The sequence below is a fragment of the Salvelinus fontinalis genome, chromosome 36 (assembly GCF_029448725.1).
Source record: "Salvelinus fontinalis isolate EN_2023a chromosome 36, ASM2944872v1, whole genome shotgun sequence".
NCBI classification, from domain to species: Eukaryota; Metazoa; Chordata; class Actinopteri; order Salmoniformes; family Salmonidae; genus Salvelinus; species Salvelinus fontinalis.
Window position 1 is genome coordinate 27,417,008 of NC_074700.1, and position 23,665 is coordinate 27,440,672.

Here is a 23,665-nt window from a genome sequence, read left to right on the forward strand (position 1 = left end):
ACACCAGTTAGACTAGCTGTCTCCATGGTATCAGACCCCAGTTAGACTAGCTGTCTCCATGGCATCAGACTAGCTGTCTCCATGGCATCAGACCCCAGTTAGACTAGCTGTCTCCATGGTATCAGACTCCAATTAGAGTAGCTGTCTCCATGGCATCAGACCCCAGTTAGACTAGCGTAGAGCAAAAAATAATTTCTACTGTAGATGTGGAAGGCCAACATAAGGGATGTGTTGGATTACATGTTTCCATCATGTACCATAGTGATAGTTCTCTCTGTGTGTTTCAGTGTTTACATCATGTACCATAGTGATAGTTATCTCTGTATGTTTCAGTGTTTACATCATGTACCATAGTGATAGTTCTCTCTGTGTGTTTCAGTGTTTCCATCATGTACCATAGTGATAGTTCTCTCTGTGTGTTTCAGTGTTAACATCATGTACCATAGTGATAGTTCTCTCTGTGTGTTTCAGTGTTTACATCATGTACCATAGTGATAGTTCTCTCTGTGTGTTTCAGTGTTTACATCATGTACCATAGTGATAGTTCTCTCTGTGTGTTTCAGTGTTTACATCATGTACCATAGTGATAGTTATCTCTGTATGTTTCAGTGTTTACATCATGTACCATAGTGATAGTTCTCTCTGTGTGTTTCAGTGTTTCCATCATGTACCATAGTGATAGTTCTCTCTGTGTGTTTCAGTGTTAACATCATGTACCATAGTGATAGTTCTCTCTGTGTGTTTCAGTGTTTACATCATGTACCATAGTGATAGTTCTCTCTGTGTGTTTCAGTGCTGTTGAGTACTCTGGTATACTGTAGCCTCGGACATGGTGGAGGTGAGTACATTTCTCTATATTCATCACCTGTTCTATAATAGTAACATTTCTCTATATTCATCACCTGTTCTATAATAGTAACATTTATCTATATTCATCACCTGTTCTATAATAGTAACATTTATCTATATTCATCACCTGTTCTATAATAGTAACATTTCTCTATATTCATCACCTGTTCTATAATAGTAACATTTATTCATCACCTGTTCTATAATAGTAACATTTATCTATATTCATCACCTGTTCTATAATAGTAACATTTCTCTATATTCATCACCTGTTCTATAATAGTAACATTTATCTATATTCATCACCTGTTCTATAATAGTAACATCTCTCTATATTCATCACCTGTTCTATAATAGTAACATTTCTCTATATTCATCACCTGTTCTATAATAGTAACATTTATCTATATTCATCACCTGTTCTATAATAGTAACATCTCTCTATATTCATCACCTGTTCTATAATAGTAACATTTCTCTATATTCATCACCTGTTCTATAATAGTAACATTTCTCTATATTCATCACCTGTTCTATAATAGTATCTATAATAGTAACATGTCCTCCTGGTCTCTTCATTGGTTGCGACTTCATGTCAGTCTCCAGTCCTTATTCTCTTAGTAAAGAAGGTTCCATAAAGGATCTCCACCTGTTCTACCTGCTCTCACCTGCAACACATCACAGGGTATAACATGTTACATGTTGATTATCACTCCAACCCTGTGGTGGGTTTTACTAATCAGGTCTGCAGAATCTTAGATTCCATACTACATTAGGACAGTCTGACACCAACTGGCCCTCACTCTATTTATCCCTCCCTCCCTCCCTCCCTCCCTCCCTCCCTCCCTCCCTCCCTCCCTCCCTCCCACCCTCCCTCCCTCCCTCCCTCCCTCCCTCCCTCCCTCCTGTCTTTCTATTATATTATGACAGACCAGCCTGTTCTACTGTCTCTATTATATTATTGTCACGCCCTGACCTTAGTTATCTTTGTTTTCTTTACTATTTGGTTAGGTTAGGGTTTGACAAGGGTGGTTTGTGTAGTTTGTATTGTCTTGGGGGTTTTGTATGTTTATGGGGTTTATCTAGTCTAGGTGTTTGTATGTCCATGGTTGCCTGGAGTGGTTCTCAATCAGAGGCAGCTGTTTATCGTTGTCTCTGATTGGGGACCATATTCCTTGGGTTGTTATTCTATGTTTAGTTGCCTGTTTGCATTAGTCATATTGCTTCACGGGTAGTTTTGTCAATGTTCTTTCTTTAATAAAATAGAATGTTTATCACTCTGCGCCTATCTCCTCCTTATATCTCCTCCTTATGACGACCGTGACAATTATGACAAACAAACACACACAAACGGTTCCAAAAGATTTCTCGTCTGTCCTTTGGTTCCAGGTAGAACCCTCTGTGGAAATGGAATTTGTCCCAATAATTACAGAGAACACTGCATATACCATTATATCTACCCTAAACTACCTCCTACCTACCCCACACTAACCCTATCTACCCATACACTAACCCTACCTACCCCTATACTAACCCTACCTACCCTTCACTGTCCCAATAATTACAGAGGATGCTGTATATTGGAACAGCAGATAGCCTTGTCTCAGGATAGTATCCTACCCTCATCACCAGGTTAAACAGCTAGATAATAGCCTCTCTGCTGTGTTTCAGTATCTCTGTTAGAATATAAAGCCTTGTCTCCAGATCTCAGGATAGTATCCTACCCTCATCACTAGGTTAAACAGCTAGATAATAGCCTCTCTGCTGTGTTTCAGTATCTCTGTTAGAATATAAAGCCTTGTCTCAGGATAGTATCCTACCCTCATCACCAGGTTAAACAGCTAGATAATAGCCTCTCTGCTGTGTTTCAGTATCTCTGTTAGAATATAAAGCCTTGTCTCAGGATAGTATCCTACCCTCATCACCAGGTTAAACAGCTAGATAATAGCCTCTCTGCTGTGTTTCAGTATCTCTGTTAGAATATAAAGCCTTGTCTCCAGATCTCAGGATAGTATCCTACCCTCATCACCAGGTTAAACAGCTAGAGAATAGCCTCTCTCTGCTGTGTTTCAGTATCTCTGTTAGAATATAAAGCCTTGTCTCCAGATCTCAGGATAGTATCCTACCCTCATCACCAGGTTAAACAGCTAGAGAATAGCCTCTCTGCTGTGTTTCAGTATCTCTGTTAGAATATAAAGCCTTGTCTCCAGATCTCAGGATAGTATCCTACCCTCATCACCAGGTTAAACAGCTAGAGAATAGCCTCTCTGCTGTGTTTCAGTATCTCTGTTAGAATATAAAACCTTGTCTCCAGATCTCAGGATAGTATCCTACCCTCATCACCAGGTTAAACAGCTAGAGAATAGCCTCTCTGCTGTGTTTCAGTATCTCTGTTAGAATATAAAGCCTTGTCTCCAGATCTCAGGATAGTATCCTACCCTCATCACCAGGTTAAACAGCTAGAGAATAGCCTCTCTGCTGTGTTTCAGTATCTCTGTTAGAATATAAAGCCTTGTCTCCAGATCTCAGGATAGTATCCTACCCTCATCACCAGGTTAAACAGCTAGAGAATAGCCTCTCTCTGGTGTGTTTCATTATCTCTGTTCCAATGCTGTCCAAAGGCTTCATCACTCTTAATTGTATTATTTACTTTAGACAAAACAACTCTCTCTCTCGTTTCTCTCTTCCTCTTTTTTCTTTCTTTCTTTCTTTCTTTTTTCTGTCTCTCAGATCTCTCTCTCTCAGATCTCTCTCTTCCAGCCTCTCTGAGTGTCAGTCCTGACAGATCTCAGTTCTTTGAATTAGAGTCTGTCTCTCTGAGCTGTGAGGTTCAGGGGAACTCTACTGGATGGAGAGTGGTGAGGAACACAGAGAGAGGAATCCTTTCAGAGTGTACTACTGACTGGGGAAAACAACAAGGGTCTTCATGCATTGTGTTTCCAATACCATCAGACAGTGGAGTGTACTGGTGTGAGTCTGGGTCTGGAGAACACAGCAATGCTGTCAACATCACAGTACATGGTATGTCCACAAACACCATCTACTAACATTATAGTGTTTAGTGGTTCATCTGGTTTCAGATAGCTGATGTTATGTTTATATGTGTTGTTTATATATTATATACAGCTGGAGCTGTGATCCTGGAGAGACCTGTTTATATATGATGTTTATATATTATATACAGCTGGAGCTGTGATCCTGGAGAGACCTGTTTATATATGATGTTTATATATTATATACAGCTGGAGCTGTGATCCTGGAGAGACCTGTTTATATATTATATACAGCTGGAGCTGTGATCCTGGAGAGACCTGTTTATATATGATGTTTATATATTATATACAGCTGGAGCTGTGATCCTGGAGAGACCTGTTTATATATGATGTTTATATATTATATACAGCTGGAGCTGTGATCCTGGAGAGACCTGTTTATATATGATGTTTATATATTATATACAGCTGGAGCTGTGATCCTGGAGAGACCTGTTTATATATTATATACAGCTGGAGCTGTGATCCTGGAGAGACCTGTTTATATATTATATACAGCTGGAGCTGTGATCCTGGAGAGACCTGTTTATATATGATGTTTATATATTATATACAGCTGGAGCTGTGATCCTGGAGAGACCTGTATATATAATGTCTATATATTATATACAGCTGGAGCAGTGATCCTGGAGAGACCTGTTTATATATGATATACAGCCGGTGCTGTGATCCTGGAGAGACCTGTTTATATATGATGTTTATATATTATATACAGCTGGAGCTGTGATCCTGGAGAGACCTGTTTATATATGATGTTTATATATTATATACAGCTGGAGCTGTGATCCTGGAGAGACCTGTATATATAATGTCTATATATTATATACAGCTGGAGCAGTGATCCTGGAGAGACCTGTTTATATATTATATACAGCTGGTGCTGTGATCCTGGAGAGACCTGTTTATATATGATGTTTATATATTATATACAGCTGGAGCTGTGATCCTGGAGAGACCTGTTTATATATGATGTTTATATGTTATATACAGATGGAGCTGTGATCCTGGAGAGACCTGTTTATATATTATATACAGCTGGTGCTGTGATCCTGGAGAGACCTGTTTATATATGATGTTTATATATTATATACAGCTGGAGCTGTGATCCTGGAGAGACCTGTTTATATATGATGTTTATATATTATATACAGATGGAGCTGTGATCCTGGACAGACCTGTTTATATATGATGTTTATATATTATATACAGATGGAGCTGTGATCCTGGAGAGCCCTGTCCTTCCTGTGACTGAGGGAGAATCTGTGACTCTGCGCTGCAGATATCAGGGAACTCCCTCTAACCTCACAGCTGATTTCTACAAAGATGGATCCCTCATCAGGAATGAGACTACAGGAGAGATGACCGTCCCTGCAGTATCCAAGTCAGATGAAGGACTCTACAAGTGTACCAACTCTGAAGGAGAATCACTAGAGAGCTGGATGACAGTGATAGGTGAGGAGAGAATGAAGGTAGTCCGTTACATGTAAGATATAACGGTAACTGAACAGGTGAGACATTACATTCATAATAATGGGGTCTTATCATCTCTGTCATTAGAAGAGATATTTCTTAGATACATCAATTAGATTATAACTATTTACTGTGTTGAGAAACCTTGACATTCAGATAATCGGGTTCTTCTTTACACTGTTAAGTGGTGCTGAAACCTGCATTATAAACTGGGTGGTTCTTCTTTACACTGTTAAGTGGTGCTGAAACCTGCATTATAAACTGGGTGGTTCTTCTTTACACTGTTAAGTGGTGCTGAAACCTGCATTATAAACTGGGTGGTTCTTCTTTACACTGTTAAGTGGTGCTGAAACCTGCATTATAAACTGGGTGGTCCTTCTTTACACTGTTAAGTGGTGCTGAAACCTGCATTATAAACTGGGTGGTTCTTCTTTACACTGTTAAGTGGTGCTGAAACCTGCATTATAAACTGGGTGGTTCTTCTTTACACTGTTAAGTGGTGCTGAAACCTGCATTTTAAACTGGGTGGTTCTTCTTTACACTGTTAAGTGGTGCTGAAACCTGCATTATAAACTGGGTGGTTCTTCTTTACACTGTTAAGTGGTGCTGAAACCTGCATTATAAACTGGGTGGTTCTTCTTTACACTGTTAAGTGGTGCTGAAACCTGCATTATAAACTGGGTGGTTCTTCTTTACACTGTTAAGTGGTGCTGAAACCTGCATTATAAACTGGGTGGTTCTTCTTTACACTGTTAAGTGGTGCTGAAACCTGCATTATAAACTGGGTGGTTCTTCTTTACACTGTTAAGTGGTGCTGAAACCTGCATTATAAACTGGGTGGTTCTTCTTTACACTGTTAAGTGGTGCTGAAACCTGCATTATAAACTGGGTGGTTCTTCTTTACACTGTTAAGTGGTGCTGAAACCTGCATTATAAACTGGGTGGTTCTTCTTTACACTGTTAAGTGGTGCTGAAACCTGCATTATAAACTGGGTGGTTCTTCTTTACACTGTTAAGTGGTGCTGAAACCTGCATTATAAACTGTGTGGTTCTTCTTTACACTGTTAAGTGGTGCTGAAACCTGCATTATAAACTGGGTGGTTCTTCTTTACACTGTTAAGTGGTGCTGAAACCTGCATTATAAACTGGGTGGTTCTTCTTTACACTGTTAAGTGGTGCTGAAACCTGCATTATAAACTGGGTGGTTCTTCTTTACACTGTTAAGTGGTGTTAAAACCTGCATTATAAACTGGGTGGTTCTTCTTTACACTGTTAAGTGGTGCTGAAACCTGCATTATAAACTGGGTGGTTCTTCTTTACACTGTTAAGTGGTGCTGAAACCTGCATTATAAACTGGGTGGTTCTTCTTTACACTGTTAAGTGGTGCTGAAACCTGCATTATAAACTGGGTGGTTCTTCTTTACACTGTTAAGTGGTGCTGAAACCTGCATTATAAACTGGGTGGTTCTTCTTTACACTGTTAAGTGGTGCTGAAACCTGCATTATAAACTGGGTGGTTCTTCTTTACACTGTTAAGTGGTGCTGAAACCTGCATTATAAACTGGGTGGTTCTTCTTTACACTGTTAAGTGGTGCTGAAACCTGCATTATAAACTGGGTGGTTCTTCTTTACACTGTTAAGTGGTGCTGAAACCTGCATTATAAACTGGGTGGTTCTTCTTTACACTGTTAAGTGGTGCTGAAACCTGCATTATAAACTGGGTGGTTCTTCTTTACACTGTTAAGTGGTGCTGAAACCTGCATTATAAACTGGGTGGTTCTTCTTTACACTGTTAAGTGGTGCTGAAACCTGCATTATAAACTGGGTGGTTCTTCTTTACACTGTTAAGTGGTGCTGAAACCTGCATTATAAACTGGGTGGTTCTTCTTTACACTGTTAAGTGGTGCTGAAACCTGCATTATAAACTGGGTGGTTCTTCTTTACACTGTTAAGTGGTGCTGAAACCTGCATTATAAACTGGGTGGTTCTTCTTTACACTGTTAAGTGGTGCTGAAACCTGCATTATAAACTGGGTGGTTCTTCTTTACACTGTTAAGTGGTGCTGAAACCTGCATTATAAACTGGGTGGTTCTTCTTTACACTGTTAAGTGGTGCTGAAACCTGCATTATAAACTGGGTGGTTCTTCTTTACACTGTTAAGTGGTGCTGAAACCTGCATTATAAACTGGGTGGTTCTTCTTTACACTGTTAAGTGGTGCTGAAACCTGCATTATAAACTGGGTGGTTCTTCTTTACACTGTTAAGTGGTGCTGAAACCTGCATTATAAACTGGGTGGTTCTTCTTTACACTGTTAAGTGGTGCTGAAACCTGCATTATAAACTGGGTGGTTCTTCTTTACACTGTTAAGTGGTGCTGAAACCTGCATTATAAACTGGGTGGTTCTTCTTTACACTGTTAAGTGGTGCTGAAACCTGCATTATAAACTGGGTGGTTCTTCTTTACACTGTTAAGTGGTGCTGAAACCTGCATTATAAACTGGGTGGTTCTTCTTTACACTGTTAAGTGGTGCTGAAACCTGCATTATAAACTGGGTGGTTCTTCTTTACACTGTTAAGTGGTGCTGAAACCTGCATTATAAACTGGGTGGTTCTTCTTTACACTGTTAAGTGGTGCTGAAACCTGCATTATAAACTGGGTGGTTCTTCTTTACACTGTTAAGTGGTGCTGAAACCTGCATTATAAACTGGGTGGTTCTTCTTTACACTGTTAAGTGGTGCTGAAACCTGCATTATAAACTGGGTGGTTCTTCTTTACACTGTTAAGTGGTGCTGAAACCTGCATTATAAACTGGGTGGTTCTTCTTTACACTGTTAAGTGGTGCTGAAACCTGCATTATAAACTGGGTGGTTCTTCTTTACACTGTTAAGTGGTGCTGAAACCTGCATTATAAACTGGGTGGTTCTTCTTTACACTGTTAAGTGGTGCTGAAACCTGCATTATAAACTGGGTGGTTCTTCTTTACACTGTTAAGTGGTGCTGAAACCTGCATTATAAACTGGGTGGTTCTTCTTTACACTGTTAAGTGGTGCTGAAACCTGCATTATAAACTGGGTGGTTCTTCTTTACACTGTTAAGTGGTGCTGAAACCTGCATTATAAACTGGGTGGTTCTTCTTTACACTGTTAAGTGGTGCTGAAACCTGCATTATAAACTGGGTGGTTCTTCTTTACACTGTTAAGTGGTGCTGAAACCTGCATTATAAACTGGGTGGTTCTTCTTTACACTGTTAAGTGGTGCTGAAACCTGCATTATAAACTGGGTGGTTCTTCTTTACACTGTTAAGTGGTGCTGAAACCTGCATTATAAACTGGGTGGTTCTTCTTTACACTGTTAAGTGGTGCTGAAACCTGCATTATAAACTGGGTGGTTCTTCTTTACACTGTTAAGTGGTGCTGAAACCTGCATTATAAACTGGGTGGTTCTTCTTTACACTGTTAAGTGGTGCTGAAACCTGCATTATAAACTGGGTGGTTCTTCTTTACACTGTTAAGTGGTGCTGAAACCTGCATTATAAACTGGGTGGTTCTTCTTTACACTGTTAAGTGGTGCTGAAACCTGCATTATAAACTGGGTGGTTCTTCTTTACACTGTTAAGTGGTGCTGAAACCTGCATTATAAACTGGGTGGTTCTTCTTTACACTGTTAAGTGGTGCTGAAACCTGCATTATAAACTGGGTGGTTCTTCTTTACACTGTTAAGTGGTGCTGAAACCTGCATTATAAACTGGGTGGTTCTTCTTTACACTGTTAAGTGGTGCTGAAACCTGCATTATAAACTGGGTGGTTCTTCTTTACACTGTTAAGTGGTGCTGAAACCTGCATTATAAACTGGGTGGTTCTTCTTTACACTGTTAAGTGGTGCTGAAACCTGCATTATAAACTGGGTGGTTCTTCTTTACACTGTTAAGTGGTGCTGAAACCTGCATTATAAACTGGGTGGTTCTTCTTTACACTGTTAAGTGGTGCTGAAACCTGCATTATAAACTGGGTGGTTCTTCTTTACACTGTTAAGTGGTGCTGAAACCTGCATTATAAACTGGGTGGTTCTTCTTTACACTGTTAAGTGGTGCTGAAACCTGCATTATAAACTGGGTGGTTCTTCTTTACACTGTTAAGTGGTGCTGAAACCTGCATTATAAACTGGGTGGTTCTTCTTTACACTGTTAAGTGGTGCTGAAACCTGCATTATAAACTGGGTGGTTCTTCTTTACACTGTTAAGTGGTGCTGAAACCTGCATTATAAACTGGGTGGTTCTTCTTTACACTGTTAAGTGGTGCTGAAACCTGCATTATAAACTGGGTGGTTCTTCTTTACACTGTTAAGTGGTGCTGAAACCTGCATTATAAACTGGGTGGTTCTTCTTTACACTGTTAAGTGGTGCTGAAACCTGCATTATAAACTGGGTGGTTCTTCTTTACACTGTTAAGTGGTGCTGAAACCTGCATTATAAACTGGGTGGTTCTTCTTTACACTGTTAAGTGGTGCTGAAACCTGCATTATAAACTGGGTGGTTCTTCTTTACACTGTTAAGTGGTGCTGAAACCTGCATTATAAACTGGGTGGTTCTTCTTTACACTGTTAAGTGGTGCTGAAACCTGCATTATAAACTGGGTGGTTCTTCTTTACACTGTTAAGTGGTGCTGAAACCTGCATTATAAACTGGGTGGTTCTTCTTTACACTGTTAAGTGGTGCTGAAACCTGCATTATAAACTGGGTGGTTCTTCTTTACACTGTTAAGTGGTGCTGAAACCTGCATTATAAACTGGGTGGTTCTTCTTTACACTGTTAAGTGGTGCTGAAACCTGCATTATAAACTGGGTGGTTCTTCTTTACACTGTTAAGTGGTGCTGAAACCTGCATTATAAACTGGGTGGTTCTTCTTTACACTGTTAAGTGGTGCTGAAACCTGCATTATAAACTGGGTGGTTCTTCTTTACACTGTTAAGTGGTGCTGAAACCTGCATTATAAACTGGGTGGTTCTTCTTTACACTGTTAAGTGGTGCTGAAACCTGCATTATAAACTGGGTGGTTCTTCTTTACACTGTTAAGTGGTGCTGAAACCTGCATTATAAACTGGGTGGTTCTTCTTTACACTGTTAAGTGGTGCTGAAACCTGCATTATAAACTGGGTGGTTCTTCTTTACACTGTTAAGTGGTGCTGAAACCTGCATTATAAACTGGGTGGTTCTTCTTTACACTGTTAAGTGGTGCTGAAACCTGCATTATAAACTGGGTGGTTCTTCTTTACACTGTTAAGTGGTGCTGAAACCTGCATTATAAACTGGGTGGTTCTTCTTTACACTGTTAAGTGGTGCTGAAACCTGCATTATAAACTGGGTGGTTCTTCTTTACACTGTTAAGTGGTGCTGAAACCTGCATTATAAACTGGGTGGTTCTTCTTTACACTGTTAAGTGGTGCTGAAACCTGCATTATAAACTGGGTGGTTCTTCTTTACACTGTTAAGTGGTGCTGAAACCTGCATTATAAACTGGGTGGTTCTTCTTTACACTGTTAAGTGGTGCTGAAACCTGCATTATAAACTGGGTGGTTCTTCTTTACACTGTTAAGTGGTGCTGAAACCTGCATTATAAACTGGGTGGTTCTTCTTTACACTGTTAAGTGGTGCTGAAACCTGCATTATAAACTGGGTGGTTCTTCTTTACACTGTTAAGTGGTGCTGAAACCTGCATTATAAACTGGGTGGTTCTTCTTTACACTGTTAAGTGGTGCTGAAACCTGCATTATAAACTGGGTGGTTCTTCTTTACACTGTTAAGTGGTGCTGAAACCTGCATTATAAACTGGGTGGTTCTTCTTTACACTGTTAAGTGGTGCTGAAACCTGCATTATAAACTGGGTGGTTCTTCTTTACACTGTTAAGTGGTGCTGAAACCTGCATTATAAACTGGGTGGTTCTTCTTTACACTGTTAAGTGGTGCTGAAACCTGCATTATAAACTGGGTGGTTCTTCTTTACACTGTTAAGTGGTGCTGAAACCTGCATTATAAACTGGGTGGTTCTTCTTTACACTGTTAAGTGGTGCTGAAACCTGCATTATAAACTGGGTGGTTCTTCTTTACACTGTTAAGTGGTGCTGAAACCTGCATTATAAACTGGGTGGTTCTTCTTTACACTGTTAAGTGGTGCTGAAACCTGCATTATAAACTGGGTGGTTCTTCTTTACACTGTTAAGTGGTGCTGAAACCTGCATTATAAACTGGGTGGTTCTTCTTTACACTGTTAAGTGGTGCTGAAACCTGCATTATAAACTGGGTGGTTCTTCTTTACACTGTTAAGTGGTGCTGAAACCTGCATTATAAACTGGGTGGTTCTTCTTTACACTGTTAAGTGGTGCTGAAACCTGCATTATAAACTGGGTGGTTCTTCTTTACACTGTTAAGTGGTGCTGAAACCTGCATTATAAACTGGGTGGTTCTTCTTTACACTGTTAAGTGGTGCTGAAACCTGCATTATAAACTGGGTGGTTCTTCTTTACACTGTTAAGTGGTGCTGAAACCTGCATTATAAACTGGGTGGTTCTTCTTTACACTGTTAAGTGGTGCTGAAACCTGCATTATAAACTGGGTGGTTCTTCTTTACACTGTTAAGTGGTGCTGAAACCTGCATTATAAACTGGGTGGTTCTTCTTTACACTGTTAAGTGGTGCTGAAACCTGCATTATAAACTGGGTGGTTCTTCTTTACACTGTTAAGTGGTGCTGAAACCTGCATTATAAACTGGGTGGTTCTTCTTTACACTGTTAAGTGGTGCTGAAACCTGCATTATAAACTGGGTGGTTCTTCTTTACACTGTTAAGTGGTGCTGAAACCTGCATTATAAACTGGGTGGTTCTTCTTTACACTGTTAAGTGGTGCTGAAACCTGCATTATAAACTGGGTGGTTCTTCTTTACACTGTTAAGTGGTGCTGAAACCTGCATTATAAACTGGGTGGTTCTTCTTTACACTGTTAAGTGGTGCTGAAACCTGCATTATAAACTGGGTGGTTCTTCTTTACACTGTTAAGTGGTGCTGAAACCTGCATTATAAACTGGGTGGTTCTTCTTTACACTGTTAAGTGGTGCTGAAACCTGCATTATAAACTGGGTGGTTCTTCTTTACACTGTTAAGTGGTGCTGAAACCTGCATTATAAACTGGGTGGTTCTTCTTTACACTGTTAAGTGGTGCTGAAACCTGCATTATAAACTGGGTGGTTCTTCTTTACACTGTTAAGTGGTGCTGAAACCTGCATTATAAACTGGGTGGTTCTTCTTTACACTGTTAAGTGGTGCTGAAACCTGCATTATAAACTGGGTGGTTCTTCTTTACACTGTTAAGTGGTGCTGAAACCTGCATTATAAACTGGGTGGTTCTTCTTTACACTGTTAAGTGGTGCTGAAACCTGCATTATAAACTGGGTGGTTCTTCTTTACACTGTTAAGTGGTGCTGAAACCTGCATTATAAACTGGGTGGTTCTTCTTTACACTGTTAAGTGGTGCTGAAACCTGCATTATAAACTGGGTGGTTCTTCTTTACACTGTTAAGTGGTGCTGAAACCTGCATTATAAACTGGGTGGTTCTTCTTTACACTGTTAAGTGGTGCTGAAACCTGCATTATAAACTGGGTGGTTCTTCTTTACACTGTTAAGTGGTGCTGAAACCTGCATTATAAACTGGGTGGTTCTTCTTTACACTGTTAAGTGGTGCTGAAACCTGCATTATAAACTGGGTGGTTCTTCTTTACACTGTTAAGTGGTGCTGAAACCTGCATTATAAACTGGGTGGTTCTTCTTTACACTGTTAAGTGGTGCTGAAACCTGCATTATAAACTGGGTGGTTCTTCTTTACACTGTTAAGTGGTGCTGAAACCTGCATTATAAACTGGGTGGTTCTTCTTTACACTGTTAAGTGGTGCTGAAACCTGCATTATAAACTGGGTGGTTCTTCTTTACACTGTTAAGTGGTGCTGAAACCTGCATTATAAACTGGGTGGTTCTTCTTTACACTGTTAAGTGGTGCTGAAACCTGCATTATAAACTGGGTGGTTCTTCTTTACACTGTTAAGTGGTGCTGAAACCTGCATTATAAACTGGGTGGTTCTTCTTTACACTGTTAAGTGGTGCTGAAACCTGCATTATAAACTGGGTGGTTCTTCTTTACACTGTTAAGTGGTGCTGAAACCTGCATTATAAACTGGGTGGTTCTTCTTTACACTGTTAAGTGGTGCTGAAACCTGCATTATAAACTGGGTGGTTCTTCTTTACACTGTTAAGTGGTGCTGAAACCTGCATTATAAACTGGGTGGTTCTTCTTTACACTGTTAAGTGGTGCTGAAACCTGCATTATAAACTGGGTGGTTCTTCTTTACACTGTTAAGTGGTGCTGAAACCTGCATTATAAACTGGGTGGTTCTTCTTTACACTGTTAAGTGGTGCTGAAACCTGCATTATAAACTGGGTGGTTCTTCTTTACACTGTTAAGTGGTGCTGAAACCTGCATTATAAACTGGGTGGTTCTTCTTTACACTGTTAAGTGGTGCTGAAACCTGCATTATAAACTGGGTGGTTCTTCTTTACACTGTTAAGTGGTGCTGAAACCTGCATTATAAACTGGGTGGTTCTTCTTTACACTGTTAAGTGGTGCTGAAACCTGCATTATAAACTGGGTGGTTCTTCTTTACACTGTTAAGTGGTGCTGAAACCTGCATTATAAACTGGGTGGTTCTTCTTTACACTGTTAAGTGGTGCTGAAACCTGCATTATAAACTGGGTGGTTCTTCTTTACACTGTTAAGTGGTGCTGAAACCTGCATTATAAACTGGGTGGTTCTTCTTTACACTGTTAAGTGGTGCTGAAACCTGCATTATAAACTGGGTGGTTCTTCTTTACACTGTTAAGTGGTGCTGAAACCTGCATTATAAACTGGGTGGTTCTTCTTTACACTGTTAAGTGGTGCTGAAACCTGCATTATAAACTGGGTGGTTCTTCTTTACACTGTTAAGTGGTGCTGAAACCTGCATTATAAACTGGGTGGTTCTTCTTTACACTGTTAAGTGGTGCTGAAACCTGCATTATAAACTGGGTGGTTCTTCTTTACACTGTTAAGTGGTGCTGAAACCTGCATTATAAACTGGGTGGTTCTTCTTTACACTGTTAAGTGGTGCTGAAACCTGCATTATAAACTGGGTGGTTCTTCTTTACACTGTTAAGTGGTGCTGAAACCTGCATTATAAACTGGGTGGTTCTTCTTTACACTGTTAAGTGGTGCTGAAACCTGCATTATAAACTGGGTGGTTCTTCTTTACACTGTTAAGTGGTGCTGAAACCTGCATTATAAACTGGGTGGTTCTTCTTTACACTGTTAAGTGGTGCTGAAACCTGCATTATAAACTGGGTGGTTCTTCTTTACACTGTTAAGTGGTGCTGAAACCTGCATTATAAACTGGGTGGTTCTTCTTTACACTGTTAAGTGGTGCTGAAACCTGCATTATAAACTGGGTGGTTCTTCTTTACACTGTTAAGTGGTGCTGAAACCTGCATTATAAACTGGGTGGTTCTTCTTTACACTGTTAAGTGGTGCTGAAACCTGCATTATAAACTGGGTGGTTCTTCTTTACACTGTTAAGTGGTGCTGAAACCTGCATTATAAACTGGGTGGTTCTTCTTTACACTGTTAAGTGGTGCTGAAACCTGCATTATAAACTGGGTGGTTCTTCTTTACACTGTTAAGTGGTGCTGAAACCTGCATTATAAACTGGGTGGTTCTTCTTTACACTGTTAAGTGGTGCTGAAACCTGCATTATAAACTGGGTGGTTCTTCTTTACACTGTTAAGTGGTGCTGAAACCTGCATTATAAACTGGGTGGTTCTTCTTTACACTGTTAAGTGGTGCTGAAACCTGCATTATAAACTGGGTGGTTCTTCTTTACACTGTTAAGTGGTGCTGAAACCTGCATTATAAACTGGGTGGTTCTTCTTTACACTGTTAAGTGGTGCTGAAACCTGCATTATAAACTGGGTGGTTCTTCTTTACACTGTTAAGTGGTGCTGAAACCTGCATTATAAACTGGGTGGTTCTTCTTTACACTGTTAAGTGGTGCTGAAACCTGCATTATAAACTGGGTGGTTCTTCTTTACACTGTTAAGTGGTGCTGAAACCTGCATTATAAACTGGGTGGTTCTTCTTTACACTGTTAAGTGGTGCTGAAACCTGCATTATAAACTGGGTGGTTCTTCTTTACACTGTTAAGTGGTGCTGAAACCTGCATTATAAACTGGGTGGTTCTTCTTTACACTGTTAAGTGGTGCTGAAACCTGCATTATAAACTGGGTGGTTCTTCTTTACACTGTTAAGTGGTGCTGAAACCTGCATTATAAACTGGGTGGTTCTTCTTTACACTGTTAAGTGGTGCTGAAACCTGCATTATAAACTGGGTGGTTCTTCTTTACACTGTTAAGTGGTGCTGAAACCTGCATTATAAACTGGGTGGTTCTTCTTTACACTGTTAAGTGGTGCTGAAACCTGCATTATAAACTGGGTGGTTCTTCTTTACACTGTTAAGTGGTGCTGAAACCTGCATTATAAACTGGGTGGTTCTTCTTTACACTGTTAAGTGGTGCTGAAACCTGCATTATAAACTGGGTGGTTCTTCTTTACACTGTTAAGTGGTGCTGAAACCTGCATTATAAACTGGGTGGTTCTTCTTTACACTGTTAAGTGGTGCTGAAACCTGCATTATAAACTGGGTGGTTCTTCTTTACACTGTTAAGTGGTGCTGAAACCTGCATTATAAACTGGGTGGTTCTTCTTTACACTGTTAAGTGGTGCTGAAACCTGCATTATAAACTGGGTGGTTCTTCTTTACACTGTTAAGTGGTGCTGAAACCTGCATTATAAACTGGGTGGTTCTTCTTTACACTGTTAAGTGGTGCTGAAACCTGCATTATAAACTGGGTGGTTCTTCTTTACACTGTTAAGTGGTGCTGAAACCTGCATTATAAACTGGGTGGTTCTTCTTTACACTGTTAAGTGGTGCTGAAACCTGCATTATAAACTGGGTGGTTCTTCTTTACACTGTTAAGTGGTGCTGAAACCTGCATTATAAACTGGGTGGTTCTTCTTTACACTGTTAAGTGGTGCTGAAACCTGCATTATAAACTGGGTGGTTCTTCTTTACACTGTTAAGTGGTGCTGAAACCTGCATTATAAACTGGGTGGTTCTTCTTTACACTGTTAAGTGGTGCTGAAACCTGCATTATAAACTGGGTGGTTCTTCTTTACACTGTTAAGTGGTGCTGAAACCTGCATTATAAACTGGGTGGTTCTTCTTTACACTGTTAAGTGGTGCTGAAACCTGCATTATAAACTGGGTGGTTCTTCTTTACACTGTTAAGTGGTGCTGAAACCTGCATTATAAACTGGGTGGTTCTTCTTTACACTGTTAAGTGGTGCTGAAACCTGCATTATAAACTGGGTGGTTCTTCTTTACACTGTTAAGTGGTGCTGAAACCTGCATTATAAACTGGGTGGTTCTTCTTTACACTGTTAAGTGGTGCTGAAACCTGCATTATAAACTGGGTGGTTCTTCTTTACACTGTTAAGTGGTGCTGAAACCTGCATTATAAACTGGGTGGTTCTTCTTTACACTGTTAAGTGGTGCTGAAACCTGCATTATAAACTGGGTGGTTCTTCTTTACACTGTTAAGTGGTGCTGAAACCTGCATTATAAACTGGGTGGTTCTTCTTTACACTGTTAAGTGGTGCTGAAACCTGCATTATAAACTGGGTGGTTCTTCTTTACACTGTTAAGTGGTGCTGAAACCTGCATTATAAACTGGGTGGTTCTTCTTTACACTGTTAAGTGGTGCTGAAACCTGCATTATAAACTGGGTGGTTCTTCTTTACACTGTTAAGTGGTGCTGAAACCTGCATTATAAACTGGGTGGTTCTTCTTTACACTGTTAAGTGGTGCTGAAACCTGCATTATAAACTGGGTGGTTCTTCTTTACACTGTTAAGTGGTGCTGAAACCTGCATTATAAACTGGGTGGTTCTTCTTTACACTGTTAAGTGGTGCTGAAACCTGCATTATAAACTGGGTGGTTCTTCTTTACACTGTTAAGTGGTGCTGAAACCTGCATTATAAACTGGGTGGTTCTTCTTTACACTGTTAAGTGGTGCTGAAACCTGCATTATAAACTGGGTGGTTCTTCTTTACACTGTTAAGTGGTGCTGAAACCTGCATTATAAACTGGGTGGTTCTTCTTTACACTGTTAAGTGGTGCTGAAACCTGCATTATAAACTGGGTGGTTCTTCTTTACACTGTTAAGTGGTGCTGAAACCTGCATTATAAACTGGGTGGTTCTTCTTTACACTGTTAAGTGGTGCTGAAACCTGCATTATAAACTGGGTGGTTCTTCTTTACACTGTTAAGTGGTGCTGAAACCTGCATTATAAACTGGGTGGTTCTTCTTTACACTGTTAAGTGGTGCTGAAACCTGCATTATAAACTGGGTGGTTCTTCTTTACACTGTTAAGTGGTGCTGAAACCTGCATTATAAACTGGGTGGTTCTTCTTTACACTGTTAAGTGGTGCTGAAACCTGCATTATAAACTGGGTGGTTCTTCTTTACACTGTTAAGTGGTGCTGAAACCTGCATTATAAACTGGGTGGTTCTTCTTTACACTGTTAAGTGGTGCTGAAACCTGCATTATAAACTGGGTGGTTCTTCTTTACACTGTTAAGTGGTGCTGAAACCTGCATTATAAACTGGGTGGTTCTTCTTTACACTGTTAAGTGGTGCTGAAACCTGCATTATAAACTGGGTGGTTCTTCTTTACACTGTTAAGTGGTGCTGAAACCTGCATTATAAACTGGGTGGTTCTTCTTTACACTGTTAAGTGGTGCTGAAACCTGCATTATAAACTGGGTGGTTCTTCTTTACACTGTTAAGTGGTGCTGAAACCTGCATTATAAACTGGGTGGTTCTTCTTTACACTGTTAAGTGGTGCTGAAACCTGCATTATAAACTGGGTGGTTCTTCTTTACACTGTTAAGTGGTGCTGAAACCTGCATTATAAACTGGGTGGTTCTTCTTTACACTGTTAAGTGGTGCTGAAACCTGCATTATAAACTGGGTGGTTCTTCTTTACACTGTTAAGTGGTGCTGAAACCTGCATTATAAACTGGGTGGTTCTTCTTTACACTGTTAAGTGGTGCTGAAACCTGCATTATAAACTGGGTGGTTCTTCTTTACACTGTTAAGTGGTGCTGAAACCTGCATTATAAACTGGGTGGTTCTTCTTTACACTGTTAAGTGGTGCTGAAACCTGCATTATAAACTGGGTGGTTCTTCTTTACACTGTTAAGTGGTGCTGAAACCTGCATTATAAACTGGGTGGTTCTTCTTTACACTGTTAAGTGGTGCTGAAACCTGCATTATAAACTGGGTGGTTCTTCTTTACACTGTTAAGTGGTGCTGAAACCTGCATTATAAACTGGGTGGTTCTTCTTTACACTGTTAAGTGGTGCTGAAACCTGCATTATAAACTGGGTGGTTCTTCTTTACACTGTTAAGTGGTGCTGAAACCTGCATTATAAACTGGGTGGTTCTTCTTTACACTGTTAAGTGGTGCTGAAACCTGCATTATAAACTGGGTGGTTCTTCTTTACACTGTTAAGTGGTGCTGAAACCTGCATTATAAACTGGGTGGTTCTTCTTTACACTGTTAAGTGGTGCTGAAACCTGCATTATAAACTGGGTGGTTCTTCTTTACACTGTTAAGTGGTGCTGAAACCTGCATTATAAACTGGGTGGTTCTTCTTTACACTGTTAAGTGGTGCTGAAACCTGCATTATAAACTGGGTGGTTCTTCTTTACACTGTTAAGTGGTGCTGAAACCTGCATTATAAACTGGGTGGTTCTTCTTTACACTGTTAAGTGGTGCTGAAACCTGCATTATAAACTGGGTGGTTCTTCTTTACACTGTTAAGTGGTGCTGAAACCTGCATTATAAACTGGGTGGTTCTTCTTTACACTGTTAAGTGGTGCTGAAACCTGCATTATAAACTGGGTGGTTCTTCTTTACACTGTTAAGTGGTGCTGAAACCTGCATTATAAACTGGGTGGTTCTTCTTTACACTGTTAAGTGGTGCTGAAACCTGCATTATAAACTGGGTGGTTCTTCTTTACACTGTTAAGTGGTGCTGAAACCTGCATTATAAACTGGGTGGTTCTTCTTTACACTGTTAAGTGGTGCTGAAACCTGCATTATAAACTGGGTGGTTCTTCTTTACACTGTTAAGTGGTGCTGAAACCTGCATTATAAACTGGGTGGTTCTTCTTTACACTGTTAAGTGGTGCTGAAACCTGCATTATAAACTGGGTGGTTCTTCTTTACACTGTTAAGTGGTGCTGAAACCTGCATTATAAACTGGGTGGTTCTTCTTTACACTGTTAAGTGGTGCTGAAACCTGCATTATAAACTGGGTGGTTCTTCTTTACACTGTTAAGTGGTGCTGAAACCTGCATTATAAACTGGGTGGTTCTTCTTTACACTGTTAAGTGGTGCTGAAACCTGCATTATAAACTGGGTGGTTCTTCTTTACACTGTTAAGTGGTGCTGAAACCTGCATTATAAACTGGGTGGTTCTTCTTTACACTGTTAAGTGGTGCTGAAACCTGCATTATAAACTGGGTGGTTCTTCTTTACACTGTTAAGTGGTGCTGAAACCTGCATTATAAACTGGGTGGTTCTTCTTTACACTGTTAAGTGGTGCTGAAACCTGCATTATAAACTGGGTGGTTCTTCTTTACACTGTTAAGTGGTGCTGAAACCTGCATTATAAACTGGGTGGTTCTTCTTTACACTGTTAAGTGGTGCTGAAACCTGCATTATAAACTGGGTGGTTCTTCTTTACACTGTTAAGTGGTGCTGAAACCTGCATTATAAACTGGGTGGTTCTTCTTTACACTGTTAAGTGGTGCTGAAACCTGCATTATAAACTGGGTGGTTCTTCTTTACACTGTTAAGTGGTGCTGAAACCTGCATTATAAACTGGGTGGTTCTTCTTTACACTGTTAAGTGGTGCTGAAACCTGCATTATAAACTGGGTGGTTCTTCTTTACACTGTTAAGTGGTGCTGAAACCTGCATTATAAACTGGGTGGTTCTTCTTTACACTGTTAAGTGGTGCTGAAACCTGCATTATAAACTGGGTGGTTCTTCTTTACACTGTTAAGTGGTGCTGAAACCTGCATTATAAACTGGGTGGTTCTTCTTTACACTGTTAAGTGGTGCTGAAACCTGCATTATAAACTGGGTGGTTCTTCTTTACACTGTTAAGTGGTGCTGAAACCTGCATTATAAACTGGGTGGTTCTTCTTTACACTGTTAAGTGGTGCTGAAACCTGCATTATAAACTGGGTGGTTCTTCTTTACACTGTTAAGTGGTGCTGAAACCTGCATTATAAACTGGGTGGTTCTTCTTTACACTGTTAAGTGGTGCTGAAACCTGCATTATAAACTGGGTGGTTCTTCTTTACACTGTTAAGTGGTGCTGAAACCTGCATTATAAACTGGGTGGTTCTTCTTTACACTGTTAAGTGGTGCTGAAACCTGCATTATAAACTGGGTGGTTCTTCTTTACACTGTTAAGTGGTGCTGAAACCTGCATTATAAACTGGGTGGTTCTTCTTTACACTGTTAAGTGGTGCTGAAACCTGCATTATAAACTGGGTGGTTCTTCTTTACACTGTTAAGTGGTGCTGAAACCTGCATTATAAACTGGGTGGTTCTTCTTTACACTGTTAAGTGGTGCTGAAACCTGCATTATAAACTGGGTGGTTCTTCTTTACACTGTTAAGTGGTGCTGAAACCTGCATTATAAACTGGGTGGTTCTTCTTTACACTGTTAAGTGGTGCTGAAACCTGCATTATAAACTGGGTGGTTCTTCTTTACACTGTTAAGTGGTGCTGAAACCTGCATTATAAACTGGGTGGTTCTTCTTTACACTGTTAAGTGGTGCTGAAACCTGCATTATAAACTGGGTGGTTCTTCTTTACACTGTTAAGTGGTGCTGAAACCTGCATTATAAACTGGGTGGTTCTTCTTTACACTGTTAAGTGGTGCTGAAACCTGCATTATAAACTGGGTGGTTCTTCTTTACACTGTTAAGTGGTGCTGAAACCTGCATTATAAACTGGGTGGTTCTTCTTTACACTGTTAAGTGGTGCTGAAACCTGCATTATAAACTGGGTGGTTCTTCTTTACACTGTTAAGTGGTGCTGAAACCTGCATTATAAACTGGGTGGTTCTTCTTTACACTGTTAAGTGGTGCTGAAACCTGCATTATAAACTGGGTGGTTCTTCTTTACACTGTTAAGTGGTGCTGAAACCTGCATTATAAACTGGGTGGTTCTTCTTTACACTGTTAAGTGGTGCTGAAACCTGCATTATAAACTGGGTGGTTCTTCTTTACACTGTTAAGTGGTGCTGAAACCTGCATTATAAACTGGGTGGTTCTTCTTTACACTGTTAAGTGGTGCTGAAACCTGCATTATAAACTGGGTGGTTCTTCTTTACACTGTTAAGTGGTGCTGAAACCTGCATTATAAACTGGGTGGTTCTTCTTTACACTGTTAAGTGGTGCTGAAACCTGCATTATAAACTGGGTGGTTCTTCTTTACACTGTTAAGTGGTGCTGAAACCTGCATTATAAACTGGGTGGTTCTTCTTTACACTGTTAAGTGGTGCTGAAACCTGCATTATAAACTGGGTGGTTCTTCTTTACACTGTTAAGTGGTGCTGAAACCTGCATTATAAACTGGGTGGTTCTTCTTTACACTGTTAAGTGGTGCTGAAACCTGCATTATAAACTGGGTGGTTCTTCTTTACACTGTTAAGTGGTGCTGAAACCTGCATTATAAACTGGGTGGTTCTTCTTTACACTGTTAAGTGGTGCTGAAACCTGCATTATAAACTGGGTGGTTCTTCTTTACACTGTTAAGTGGTGCTGAAACCTGCATTATAAACTGGGTGGTTCTTCTTTACACTGTTAAGTGGTGCTGAAACCTGCATTATAAACTGGGTGGTTCTTCTTTACACTGTTAAGTGGTGCTGAAACCTGCATTATAAACTGGGTGGTTCTTCTTTACACTGTTAAGTGGTGCTGAAACCTGCATTATAAACTGGGTGGTTCTTCTTTACACTGTTAAGTGGTGCTGAAACCTGCATTATAAACTGGGTGGTTCTTCTTTACACTGTTCAGTGGTGCTGAAACCTGCATTATAAACTGGGTGGTTCTTCTTTACACTGTTAAGTGGTGCTGAAACCTGCATTATAAACTGGGTGGTTCTTCTTTACACTGTTAAGTGGTGCTGAAACCTGCATTATAAACTGGGTGGTTCTTCTTTACACTTTTAAGTGGTGCTGAAACGTGCATTATAAACTGGGTGGTCCTTTACACTGTTAAGTGGTGTTGAAACCTGCATTATAAACTGGGTGGTTCCAGTCTTGAATGCTGATATGCTGGAAGCCATATTATATGAGAAACGTATAACACGGATATGACATTTATTTTTCATGCTAAACGTAGCTCTTCTTCTCATGATCTTCTCTCTCTCCTCTCTACCTTTCTCTCTCTCCTCCTCTCTAACTTCCTCTCTCTCTCCTCCTCTCGAACTTCCTCTCTCTCTCCTCCTCTCGAACTTCCTCTCTCTCTCCTCCTCTCGAACTTTCTCTCTCTCTCTCTCTCTCTCTCTCTCTCTCTCTCTCTCTCTCTCTCTCTCTCTCTCTCTCTCTCTCTCTCTCTCTCTCTCTCTCTCTCTCTCTCTCTCTCTCTCTCTCAGTTCTCTCTCTTCCAGCCTCTCTGATTGTCAGTCCTGACAGATCTCAGTTCTTTGAATATGAGTCTGTCTCTCTGAGCTGTGAGGTTCAGGGGAACTCTGCTGGATGGAGAGTGGTGAGGAACACAGAGAGAGGAATCCTTTCAGAGTGTAGTACCTGGGGAGAACAACAAGGGTCTTCATGCATCGTGTTACTAATACCATCAGACAGTGGAGTGTACTGGTGTGAGTCTGGGTCTGGAGAACACAGCAATGCTGTCAACATCACAGTACATGGTATGTCCTCAAACACCATCTACTAACATTATAGTGTTTAGTGGTTCATCTGGTTTCAGATAGCTGATGTTATGTTTATATATGATGTTTATATATTATATACAGCTGGAGCTGTGATCCTGGAGAGACCTGTTTATATATTATATA

At 40.2% G+C, this 23,665-nt stretch overlaps 1 protein-coding gene across 1 annotated transcript in view; it reads left to right on the top strand.

Moving 5' to 3' along the window:
- The window catches only part of LOC129835547 (Fc receptor-like protein 5), a 70,607-nt gene that overhangs the window by 6,689 nt on the left and 40,253 nt on the right, over window positions 1–23,665 (top strand). Inside the window, exons 2-5 of the mRNA XM_055901228.1 lie at window positions 794–838; window positions 3,580–3,870; window positions 5,112–5,354; window positions 23,246–23,518. Coding sequence (XP_055757203.1) covers window positions 794–838; window positions 3,580–3,870; window positions 5,112–5,354; window positions 23,246–23,518 — 852 coding nt within the window. The remainder of the gene's footprint in view (window positions 1–793; window positions 839–3,579; window positions 3,871–5,111; window positions 5,355–23,245; window positions 23,519–23,665) is intronic.